Below are 13,108 nucleotides of genomic sequence, written 5' to 3'. Positions count from 1 at the left end.
GAGCAGAAGAGTGTCTTACTATTATTTGTCTGTAAAGAACACTATGGCTCTACTATTGTTATAACTACCACCTAGAAAACATAACTCTTCCTTTTTAATAGACACTTTGACTAGAACATGAAGTTTGAATACCTGGCTTGCTCCCAGCGGACAGCTTCTTTGCTTCAGACTTCAGCTTGGATGCGAGAAGAAACCTTTGGAACCATTCCTCCTTCTCCCTGCCTGTCCTCCCAAAGAGATAAAGCACTTGATCCTTTTGGCTAGTGTACTTCGCTCCATCCTGAGGCTTCTTGGATTCTTCATTGCTTGAGTCCACTTTTTCAGCAGCTGACTTTTCCTCTGTATTCTCTTTATCAGTCTGGGCCTTGGCCATGAAGTCCTCCTGTCTGGCGAGTTCAATGCAAATAGGGTACTTTTTATTCCAAATCCGCTTTCGTGCCAGACTCTTAGGAACCAGGGAAATCTGAAGGATAAATGAAAGGGTTAAATTATTTTTCAGTTGTATCTTCTACGTTTCTAGTCACATAAAGAACGTGAGAGATACATATTCCACATCACATCTGTTGGGTTTAACTGACTCTCAACTTACAGTGGGTTGATGTCACTACGTCTTTGGTGAGCCTTTAAATGAAAACAAAGACCATTTAAGTAGCTCAGACTTCTACAATCATGTGGAGAAACTCGGTTTTCATTTAAAAGATCTTATTCTCACAGTTACAGAGAAAAAATAGTAAAAACAAGAACCTTATTTCTGTCACCATGTGGTTGGTAATGAGAATCCAAACCAAGTTTTAAAACTCGATTTGTCAGGCCCACCTCATGAAACTGAGTGTTTGAAGTCGGCAATAGTTACATTAAGTAAGAATCAAGGAATAAGAATGAGTTGCCGATAACCGTATTCCAAATTCTGTATATTCAGAGAAAATTGAGACAATGCAAGTGATGATAAGAGTGATAAGAGAGAAGATTCTAATCTAGAGGCTGAACTTAACAGTGTTCTCTAAAAACGGTGGGTAATTACTTTGCAGAATAGCCATCATTTGCCTATTGCATTCAAAGAACTTGGCACTTCTGTAACCAATTTAGTGTGGGGTGAGAGGGGAAGTACTGGAAATTTTTCTAAGATACCATGGGGAACGATCATCAGTCAAGTGCTCTTGTAGCATGTGATAGTTTTGATTGTCTTCATTAGGAGAAAACAAATCTGCAGTAGGCAGGAATCTACGTTTTTGCTTTATCTTTTTCACCATCTTCCTTTACCAGAAAGCAGAGCTGACAGCAAGATGCCTTCCCATCCTGACTCAGGGAAAGTGAGGGAGGTTTTCCTCACCGCCACCTTGGTCCCTCTCTCCCTAAATCCCAGTCAACTGAAGCGGTTTCCTCCTCCATCTGTGCTGCCAAGGCTCTCCAGTGATGCAGCACATTAAAAAAATCCATTCTTTTAACAATGTGGTACTGATGTATTACTTAATGCAACGCCAATGGAGACAGCTTCACGTGACAACTCTTCACGGATTTGAGGGAGGCAAATACCATGTGGGAAAACTGCCCCAGCATTATTCTTCATTCACTCTTCCAGTTGCAAAAATCCCAAGTTCCTTGCCTAGATGGTGGGCACCCACAGCAAGTCTGTTCCAGCCACCTCTCGCTCGCCTTTTACATCCATGTACAATGTATGTTCCCTCTTCACATGAGACGCAAACGTCGTCTGAACTGCCTCGGCACAGAGACAACCAAAGATCGTGCGTTTTGGTGTAAGCTTCAGAACAGTCACACACTAATCTAATGTAGGGGAACAATTCTCTGAACTCCCAAGTGTTATTTTCTGCTTTGAACTGCAGAGGAAAACCTGGTTTTTCCCTTACTGTAAATATGTAATTTTTTCTAAATCCTGCTCAATCTTCCTCCCCAGCACAATCTTTTGCAATTTAGTCACATCAACAGTTTCATTTACATGATGACAGCAGATCAAACCATGAAAAAATGTCTAAATCAAAAAGTTTCAAAGTATTCTTTGTTAAAATCAGATAAAAGTGTGGCACGCTCACCTTGCTCTCTGTAAGTTCATATATTTTCTGGCTGATATACGTGACTTCAGGCTTTGGCTCATTGTACACAGCCCTTCTAGAAATATTTTTATTGGGTTTTGAAAGTCGTAAGGTGCTTCCTTCAAGTCGCACATAGACAGAGTGAGTCAATGTAGCATGGTACGTTTCTGGATCATAATTATAGATTTCATTCATCCATCCCTAGAGAAGAAAACACTTGTTAGCGGGCTGTTCAGCTGCTGGAAAACCAAGTACAGCATCTACGTAAAAGTTTTAAATAATTAACCAAGCTTTTGCCAAAGTTGTTTCACTTACTGCACAAATACAACAAACAGTAAACGCCCTCAATGAGGTAGCACCAAACTGACACAGCATGAGATGAGGACTGTATCGCAAGTCCATGATTTGTTTTCCTCAGTCAATAATGTTGTGTGTGTAGCGCAGTGCTCTCGCACCTCATCTTCATTAAATACTCGCTGGGAAGGGACACGGGGGGACACGGGCAGAGCTGCTCCCAGCCAGCACCCACCTTTAATCACCAACAGACAGCCCGGCTGCTCGCAGCACGGACACCTTAACCACCAACAATTCGGGACTGAGTGGAAGACCACACTGGAGTTCGGTTTAACGCGATTTACCATGTTGTGTAACTGCCCAGTTATGACACAGCCGTCACACAGGTGGATTAAATTTCATTCATTTCTGTGCAGCGAAAGAAGCAGAAAACACCCAAAGCAGCCCTGCCGTGACAAGCCCGTACGTGCCGGCTCTCACCATGGGGGCGATGGCTCTCCATGAACATCGGCTTACAGAACATGCAAGATTGATAAACAGGGCAGAAGATGAGCCAGAGCACTCATTCAAGGACAAATTTTCCTGCTCTTAACCTGCCCTACAACATACTTTGGTAACTACTTCCACCTGCGCATCAAAGCCTTAATTTGGAGTACTCAGTATTCATTAATGTCAACAGAACGTGAAGGAGATAGACTTAGACATACCCGAAAGCATAAAGTACGACAGCATCTTTATAAACACCGAGGTGCATATAGCAGGGGGAGAGCATCTGCTACTGGGAGGTGGGGAGAGCTGAATGAGCATCCCCAGTATCCTTCAGAACAAAAAAGTTCCAACTACCTTATGCAAAACAACCCAGAAATTACTGCAACACTTTAAGAAGTTTCCACCCACACATAGAAATGTAAAATTTATTTTCATGCTCATTCAGTGCCATATAATTTCTCAAAGCAGACAGCACGCACTTTCTTAGGTGCCATAGTCACAGCGATATGTAGGTTTTGCTTACTCCAACATCTAGCTCCATTTTCACTATAAATCCTGAAAAACCTTGATAAATTAGCATTTCTTTTATGTTCAGGAAAGATTAAGTCATTCACTTTCACTCAGCTCCAAAGCAGACTGCCTCTTTTATGAACAGAAATATATAACCTATATACCAACACATGCTCTTTGAAGAAGCCTTGTGTTTGGGTTTTTTGCTTACACCGTGTTACATACAACTACCACATAGGAAACAAAATGCGTGAAGTTTTCTATAAACCATCGAGGTTCTGCACAGCAGGGGTGATGTATGTCTGAGCACATCCCATTTCCTTCCTAGAAATTATTAAACCAAGACATCTTTGAGCAGAGAGCAATTAATTTTCAGCCAGAAACTCCAGCTGGACTTACTGAAGCACAAGAACATCACGTGCGTTGCCTAAAGCCACCGTGAGCCTCTCGCCCCGTGCAGAACTGCAATCTCCATCTGGCCCCAGATCTCTGGAGTGGCTCCCAGCCCCCCTGGCTCCGATCTCAGGCTATTTCTAGCTCAGACACTCAAGTCTGGAGCCTGCAGCCAGGCAAACATATGGACAAAAACTGCTGCCTCAATATTCCCTTCTCCTGCAAGGTGGTTCGGCTGAAGACCACACGAGCTGGCACCAGGAGAAAGGGATACTTGGGAAGTGGATCTTTGCATGAAGCTTCACCACACGAGCCCTTTTTCTGACTGTAATAAGCTGTGATGTTATCTGGAAACCTCCAGCTGTGTGTGTTACCCAAGAAGGAAGCTCAGAGTATGCCTGAAGTTTCTTTAACATGCTGCTTTAAATGGAACCGGCTGTAAATGTATTTCTCTTCTGTCAGTTCTGGATTTTGAACATTCGGTACCTCAAGCAGCTGGAAACCACTAAAAGTCTTGGACAGATTCTTCAGTCGCTGATAACCTGATGGTTGTGCCATGAGAAGCAGCGTTGGCACTTCTGTGGGGTTTGCTATGTACGGAAACCTACATAGAGATTTCTGTACAAGAAAGAGATTTGCTGCTTCAGGTATTTGAGGAATAGCCCAAAAACCAAAAGACAATTTAAAATTCAAATATTTGGGGTTTTCTTTTCAGACAGCTGGTCAACCATCAGGATGAAAGAGACACCACACTGCATTACTACCAACCCTCCTCATACATACATTTTGAGTTCTCTAGTTTCTAAGGATCCACTGTTTCCTTTCCACACTCAACTTCCTAATTATTTTGTAACACAGAGAAACACTGTACAGCTCAGTGTGAAATGTTAATACTTCACCAAATTATGGCTCTTCGCTCAATCTGAAAATGTGTGCCAGCTGCAGGACTTCTGGGCCCCATGTATCTAACAGTGTTAAAGGAGGAAAAACCACCATCCACCTTCTCACTTCAGCAATTTTCGCTTTTGTAAGCTGTGTCATCTAGCATAAAAAACATTTTTCAGAAGGTTATCCAAGAAACCCCCAAATTATTTCCTAAGTTCCTGCATTTTAAGAACAGTTTTAGCAGAAATAGCTCCACCCTTCTCTTTGCAAAAAGAAATTGGAACAAAGATTCACAGCCTACGGAAAACGTTTTGCAACGCATCTAAACAGAGAAGTTGTTACCATAATGTGCTAGCAACAGACGAATTTTCCCAAACTACTGAAATAACAACGGATTTCTTTGTGTAGGAGAAGAGTGACTGTATGATGGGTCTTTTTTGTACTAGCGAAGTTGTTAAAATGAGAAATTTAGTAATTCAGGGAGGACAATGCCCACAGTCATGTGCTGCTCTGCAGCTGCTTGCCATTTACACTGATCCTGTGATCTGGGCTTGTAAAGGTCACCAGTTGTTCTGGATCTGCAGCTGAAATCGGGAGAAGGCGCTTCACCACCGGGCTGGTCACTAACCTGAAAACAGATCTGCTTACATATTGGGCAGTTCTTACTCAAAACCCCACACGTGCGCTGACAGGATCTGGCCTGTTTGTTGGACAGCAGAGACTGAACCGGTCTGAACACGAGCACTTGCATAAAACCACTTTATAAAGCCCACACTGGTTTGGTTTTGCTTTTTCATGACTCTGGGCTGTAAATTTTTTATTCGAACTGCAGTTTAACAGGATAATTCATGTAAGAACTGAAAAGTCAAGCCCCATAGCGTATGAACTTTTAAATGTTCCGTAGCTTAAGATCTCAGGCATGTTTTATACCTTAACCTGAGAGGGGAGGTTGGGGGGAATTGCAAAAGATCCTTATGAAGGACCCACAGGGCTCTGGGCACAGACCAGGTCTCCAAGGAAAAACAAATGGAAAGAATGACTCCTATGATATTTTCAAATACATAAATAAAAGAATCAGCAAGTCACCTTCACAATAAAAGCTCAAATCTGGCTTACAACTGCCCCCAGATTTTCTTAGTGATATTAACATATTTATCAAAATACATATAATTAAGTTACATAATCAAATGCTCCAACACTGAAATTCTTGAAAGCCTGTTGATCACTCAAATCACATTAACTACGTTAGTATCCTGCTCATTACTACTTACTATTTTATGACACTTCAATAGTATTTTGCTTGGTAAGTGAAAGAAAATGCAACGCGGTTTCTTGAGCTTCTATTGACAGGGAATTTAAAGACACAGAAAAGGTCTGGGGTGGGCAGAAGGCACCATCACCTTAACTGGGAAACACATTTGTCTGCCAGAGGCCACTATCGAACACGAAATCCTGAGTGACGTTAAGGATCCGCATGTCGGTTAAAAGCCGCCTCTTTCTGTACTGCCGGGGCTCAAGAAGCTGCATTTCTCCAGCAGGCACTGCCAACATGGTCTGCTCATATAAGCTCTTTCTAATGGAAAGGGGAAATTTATCATTTCCATTTTAGCTGTTACTTAAATCCTTTTGTATCAGCCAGGAAAACACAAGGGAACACACGCTGGAGAAGGGCAATAAGGAAGTTAGAAAAGGCTAATGCATTAAAGCAGAAAAAAAAAAGGTGGGCAGAGAAAAAAGGAAAAGGAACCTAGAGAACTGAAGAGTGAGGGAATAACATAAGAAAACAAGTACTGAAGGAGCAGCGGGTTGCGGGCATTTTCGGGGACAGGGGGTGTTGCTCTCCCTCCAATTCCAAGTGCAGTAAGTACAGAAATCTAGAGCAGCACACCCTAACCAGCACAACAGTGCCTCATTCGTTCACGGTGCAAAGGAACAATTTTGGGGAGACCATATTAATGTTCAGGTATTTTGGCCATTGCTGAGGAGAATTTTCCACCAGTTCCTGAAATGGGGGAAATGCAAACTTCTCAGACAATGTTTACGAGGGAGAGAACGCACACGTACTCGTACAAAAATAGCTTGAGAGCAGTTTGGCAGAATCCCAAGTCCTGCAGCCCCAGAAAGGGCTGTTACTCACAGCACTCCCCGTATCGGCAGGAAAGCAGCTCAGGCCAGAATACAAGACCAACAAGTTCTGGAGGAGCATCTCTATGCAAAAGCATCATTTTGATTTCCTATATCCATGTTTTGTTACAAATTCAATAGTTATCTCATCTTTCAGAAGATCTAAACTGTCCAGTGGTCATTTTGACACAGGCAAATAAAAAATAGTTGCATGAGGGGAGAATAACAACTTTCAATGTGCTAAATCATACTACATTATATTCCACTGCAGTATGGGCACTGAGCTGGTTTTTCATTTCCTGAAGCATTACAAAGCCCTTTTACAGGGTTTGACATACTAAGGACAATTACTTTGTGTGTTAATGATGGCAAGAAATACTCATCAGGTCATATAAAACATAAATCTACATTCACGCAGTCTTCTCTGCACAGTTCATTTCTTGCCTCAAATCATTCTCAGAAAACGTATCTCCTGGATAAAAGGATTAAAATAAAGTTTAAAGGTTCCTGAATAACAGCTGACACCTCCAAGAGCCATCTTAACACCAGCCCCTTTACTTTTGAAGCAATTCTGGTTTCCTACTAATCCTTAAGGACATGGAAGTCCTACATGTTCTTGGGTGTTAAACCATTTGTGCACCTGCCAAAGCCACCTGGCCCTACAACAATACTCTATTTACATGTGGGCATAATTCACTGCATTTACACCTTCAGAATAAATCTAGTTTACTACTTCTACCCAAAGCAACGCACACAGACACAAACTGCCATGACCTCACCTTCAGTATTTCAGGTTCTTTGATGTCTAGAGCTCCTGTATTCCATCGCTTTTCCATACTTTTATGCAATTTGTGATATTCATGGGTACGTGGAGTAAGAAGCCAAATCACACAGATGGCTATCATAAATCCAAGGGCCATTCCAAGTAACAGTCCACTTAAGTAGCCAGGGAGAGGGATAATAAAGTAAGCATAGACTAACAGTGTTAAGAAGTATAAAGTTTTCACTGGTATTTTAGGCTGTTGCACATATGGATTATTTTCATCTTCACTACTGAGTATGGTACCGTCTTCCTCAGTCATCTCTGGATCGAGCGAAGTTTCAGTTGGTTTATCAGTTTTGCTTTCATCCTCTAGCAAGGAAAAGTCTTCAGCATACAGTTCACAAAACTCCTCATCCTCCCTGCTTGCGAGTGCAGACAACGAACATTTTTCAAGTACGAGTGAAGTTTTTGAACTCACGTCCTTTGTGCTTGCAGACTGAGAGCTTTTGGTCTCTGTCTCTCTTGCATGTTCCTCAGCCGCTTTTGGCTGATTGTTCTTACTCAGGTTAGAGTCACTTCCATAAAAATCCCCTTCAGAATCGCACTCTTCCTCCTTAATGCTGTAGTTGTTATTGCTTTCCAAATGGCCATTCAAACTGGAAAGGTTTGAGAGTTCTGAAGCACTTGAAGATAAGGCTTTGGGCCTGTGGCTACTACTTTCATCACCCATTATTTTACTGAGCAGCTGAAAAGGCTCATAGATCACTTCAGAAAGGCGTCTTTTAGTATCTTCAATTTTAGCCTCCATTTCAGGTACTTTAAAAAAGGAACGAGTGTCAGAGGGAGATGTTAATGGAGATGAGGGGGCAGTTTTAGAATCACCACCTGCAGCTCGAGGTTGAGTGAACTGCTTGAACAGATGCAAGTTCAGCTTTGAGTCAGGCGGTCTGTAAGACACAGCTTCACATTCTTGTTTGGAAGTGTCTGTAGACAGAGATTTCACTAAGGTTTTCATTAACTGCCGATGTCGCATTGGTGGGGTGGGCTCTTTTGGTTCCACATCTGTTGAAAGGGACTTGACTAAACCCTTAAAAGGCTTTGAACTAGAAACTGTGGGTGATCCACTGGCGGAGACAACTGATCTGGAAGGGGATGAGGATGGGGAAGACGACAGGCTGGATTTCTGTTCCGCAGGTGGTGGTGCGCCTGCTGAGCTAACTGTATGACACGAGTGTGACAATGGAGATAGGACTAGTGGCACTGCACTGAACACTTGGGATGTGGAAGGAGAATCCAACAGCTTTACAGTCTCTGCAGTGGGCAGAACTGCAGGCGATGAGGACAGCAGTGATGTGGAGTTGGCCATGTTAAGCGAGGTAGCTGGACCAGAAAACTCATGGCCAGTATGCTCAAAGCAGAGGTCTTCCTTGGCTTCAAGTGCTGTTACAATGCTTTGGTCATCTAGTTCCTCATCAAGAAATTCCTTAAACTCCTCTTCCTCCTCTTCTTCCTCCTTCCCGAATGCAGAGAAATGAATAGTGATGGTTTCTCGAGAGACAGATCGTTGGACCTGCACTTTTGGTGCCGACTGCTTTGAGGACATTTCACCAGTTTTCTCTGCATGGCTACTGTTCTGACTTGTCATTGCAGGTCCCAGAGATGCGTCAAAGTCTGTGAAGAAAAGGTAATATTACGTTAAATGCATTATTTCCCCTTCATACAGCTTTATTTTCAACAGTTAAGCTTGATACACTTAACGAACTTGCCTTTTACATCAATTATATCTACACGTTATTTCTAGCCTTTTATTGACCCATGGAAGTGGACTTGGCACACGTTTACATGGAGAGGACATATCGCACATTTAAACCCCAGCACTGGTGACCATACACAGAGATGGATCAGGAATGACAAGATTAACGCTGCCTTTCCAGCCAGGAGGAAGCACTTTATCCGCACTGCCAAGGCAGCAAGTTCACCCCTTCAGTAACTGAATTATCCTCCAGAAGCTGCTAAAATGCTGTAATTAAATTGTCAAGCTGAATTAATGAGAGGCCTTTGCTGACGTTTAAAGAGCAGTTCAGAAGAACGATTACGTGGCGGCGAAGAAATGTGCACTTCACAAACAGTTGTGACATCAGGTTGCATTACCCGGCAAGTCAGCGCCACCACTTTGTCATCTGCTTCCTACTGAAGGCTATAGCCCTTTATCTTGCCAATGGGGACGCTCATGTAAACATTTTTAGCCTGTCAATAAAATGAGCTGGGTTAAACAGTTTCAAAAAGCAGATCTTTGCTACCCAGCTTATCCAGTAATGTTACATCAGAAGCGACAATCTGTCTACAACTTCCTACCCACTACAGTTGTCCATTTTATGGCTCCTAAATTGCTGACCAGTTCATTCCTTGCGTCGCCTCGCATGTGCAACCTTCCTGATCAGGTTGAACAGGAGGAGCTGGACTCTGTCCTGCTTCACACAAACCCTCCAGAAATAGTAATTCCAGTCTTCAATCCCAGTTCTGCTGCGTACGTCAGGGAGCCAGTTTGGGCTCAAAGATCCACAAGAAGCTTTCAGAACCTTGTCACACTTCCACTTGCCACCTGACCATTTTTCTGACAAACGGCTTAAGAGGCAAATTCTGCCTTCAGATCAGGTTCTTCTGTCCTCCCGAAAATCCACCTGACTTCCCAAGCAGCAGTAAAGAGTAAACATAAAACTCATTTCCAGCGACAGAGCTGTAGCTCCAGCCCACTTATGTCTCAGCAGATTCTTACCTTTCCTGCCATGTCTGTGGGTCAAGTAGTCACTTACCCCAATAGTAAGACCTCTCACTGATTCAAAAGTTTAGACATACGTTTATCAGTCATGCATATATAACTCTCTGGTTGTTACAGTTAGTGAGAAACTTGGTCTTCCATTTCTCCATTGGATTAGCGCACTTGGGACCCAGCAGCACACAGAATCCACGCTTCCCACGGACACGGTTCCATTTCACAACTTCAGACTGCAAATTTCCCAGTTCTTTACACAAATGCATCCAAATTTATTTTGGAGAGAAAAAAAAAGAAACAAAACCACACACCACAAAGCACTACTGGACAACACACATCTCCAGCTCTTTTTCCATCTCCCTGTGCTGGACCATCTGCTATCACACATCTCAAACATTTTGTGCCAGTTGTGAAACCGCAGGGCTGGCAAACCAAAATTTGAAAGTACAAAAAAAACCCAAAACTACACATCTTCCAGGTCATCGAGTCATTAGAACTAAGGCAGGAAAACAAACAAACAAAGCACAACACAACAACACACACCCACCAAAACAAAGCCACCCAAGAGCTGCACTTGCACACGATGCTGTTGCCGTCAGCCTGAAATTCCTGACCCTTCTTCTTCTGCTCATTTGGCACCAACTGTGCATCAATAATCTAGCAGGAGAAAAACATTAACTGCTCCCCCTTCCTCCAAATACCATTCTGAGCGTGTTCTTCTCGATCAGCTACAAATCCACAGGTTTGGTTAGCTCTTTAGCACGCACTGTTTGCACTGCACAGTTAATTATCTTGTGTTTAAACACCAGTTGCCATGTTGTGTTAATGCGGTGCTAATTACCTGAAACAGATGAAGTTTACTTGCACACACCAAATGTACAGAAAAGAGATTTTAATGCTTACTGAACAAGCAAGACATTTTTTATATCACAATTAACTAGTTAACACAGAAAGGAAATAGCCAATATTTGCCTACCCTTAAACATGTCACTATACCATGAATTGTCTTATAGAAGCACATTCTTAAATTAGCACTATCAACAGGGCAGCCGCAGAACAATAACATAACCCAACTGCTTGCACTTTGGCATCCTCAGCCCACGACTTCCAAGATAACTCTGTAGTACCCAATGCCCTCAACATCTGGCTCAAGTGATATTTGAGTTGAGGGGACTGATTTCCAGGAACAAATATTTCTATTTATGCAAATAATTGCTGGAACTTTCAGAATCAACCCCGTTCACAGGCTGCTTTTGCTCCAAGGCAGTTCATGCTTTTCCCAAGCGCAGCTGTTCAAAGCTGTATCTTGTATCAAATCTTCAAACAATTTATACAATTAAAACCAAAAAAGTGTACAATACAGGAGAAATACTTTAATGCTGTATACTTTAGAGAGCACATGTTTTGGCCAACAACTGATATTTCATTACAAGCATTCTGAATATCAATTGGGATGACAAAAGTAGTGCGCTCCCTACATTATTCCAAGTCTTAAACAACTAACCCCTCTCCACACACCAGATACCCTGCTGAGAGCAGTTTCTCCCCCCCAAACACAGGACAGGGGAGATTTTTCCCTGCTCCGGGCAGGCCCACATTTCCCATCCATTCCTGAGCACAATTTCTCTTTTTCTATTGTGAAGGATTTTTTTTTCCCAAAGTGGACGTTAAGAAGTTTTTCCATAGCAAATACACCAGTAACATCCCTGACTTCTCCCACTACTGACAGCTCTTCACTAGGTGTTCGGTTTTGAGAACAAAGATATTTCTTCGGGTTCTTGAACCCCTACGTTTTTACACCGTAAATCATTCTAACAGATTCACTTCTTACTGGTTTCTGACTACGTTTCCCTCACTTGTTGCGTCCCCGTTTTCTGCTCCACTCCTCTCCCAGCTGTTTGGAGAGCTGGTGTTCCGCCCTCCCCGTCTGAAGGGGCACAATTCTGCTTACAGATTACATTGATACTTGCAGAAACCCAGGTTTGAATTGCTCCTCCTTTTAAAAGCCACACTGTCCCCATCTTCTCTGGCTGCCTCTTCAGGGTTGTTGTTGTTGTTGATTCTGAAGATATAAGGTATCAGTTTTATTCATGTGGCAGGAAGGTGTGAATAATCATCTTAGATCCTCAGGCTTCACATGATTCAAAACATTATTTTTCACCTGAACAGGAAGGAGACTGCTAGGAAAATAATTCCTTTCCCCCAAAGGTTTGAACTTTGGATGTTTCTGCAAGGTGGAATGAGAGAGCTGTCAAGTAACAACTGATACTTTAACTTCTGATGTTACAGCACTGCATGCCCATCACCCATACAATAACAGTTTATAATCCTCACCTGCAGGCATTGCTTTTAACATGCTACAACAGCAAACACCAAGCCAGGCCAGAAATACACCACATTGCCCACCCAGCTCACGGCGCGGGAGCTGAGGACAGGGACACCAGGTGACAACACATCCCCACCGCGATGCGCCGGCCGAGGAACAGGGACACCCAGAGGGAGCAGGTGCTGGGCAGCGCTGGGTCAAGTCAGGACATGACACCTTTTAAAAAAGTGTCACCACAGGAATATGTGCTCAGGGACTAACTGGGAGTGTTATAGAAATATAGAAACAGCCAAGCGCACGGGCAATCTGTCCTTCTGCTGGGGCAATCTGTCCTTCCGCCCAACAGCAAACAGGACCGGCAAACCCTCGTCCTGTGCCCTGCAGAGGACAAACACACACCCGTCCTTCTCCAGCTGAGCCCCGCACCATCAACTTCACAGCTCTGAGAAAACACCCAGTGCACTGAAGTGCCTGTTTTAGACAATTAAACTGCCAACTTCAGA

General features: G+C 43.0%; 1 protein-coding gene across 5 annotated transcripts in view; it reads right to left on the bottom strand.

Annotated features, from left to right (window-relative positions):
- The window catches only part of TEX2 (testis expressed 2), a 40,453-nt gene that overhangs the window by 15,261 nt on the left and 12,084 nt on the right, over positions 1 to 13,108 (bottom strand). For all 5 annotated transcript variants that reach the window (XM_065852302.2, XM_065852305.2, XM_071816465.1 and 2 more), the window contains 3 exons: positions 7,523 to 9,177; positions 2,049 to 2,249; positions 133 to 463 (listed from right to left, as the gene is read on the bottom strand). In XM_065852302.2, the coding sequence (XP_065708374.1) occupies positions 133 to 463; positions 2,049 to 2,249; positions 7,523 to 9,151 (2,161 nt within the window). In that variant the 5' untranslated portion in view covers positions 9,152 to 9,177. The remainder of the gene's footprint in view (positions 1 to 132; positions 464 to 2,048; positions 2,250 to 7,522; positions 9,178 to 13,108) is intronic.

Source organism: Patagioenas fasciata, chromosome 18 (genome assembly GCF_037038585.1).
Source record: "Patagioenas fasciata isolate bPatFas1 chromosome 18, bPatFas1.hap1, whole genome shotgun sequence".
In the NCBI taxonomy this organism is placed as follows: Eukaryota; Metazoa; Chordata; class Aves; order Columbiformes; family Columbidae; genus Patagioenas; species Patagioenas fasciata.
This window is presented reverse-complemented; position numbering and strand designations above follow the sequence as displayed.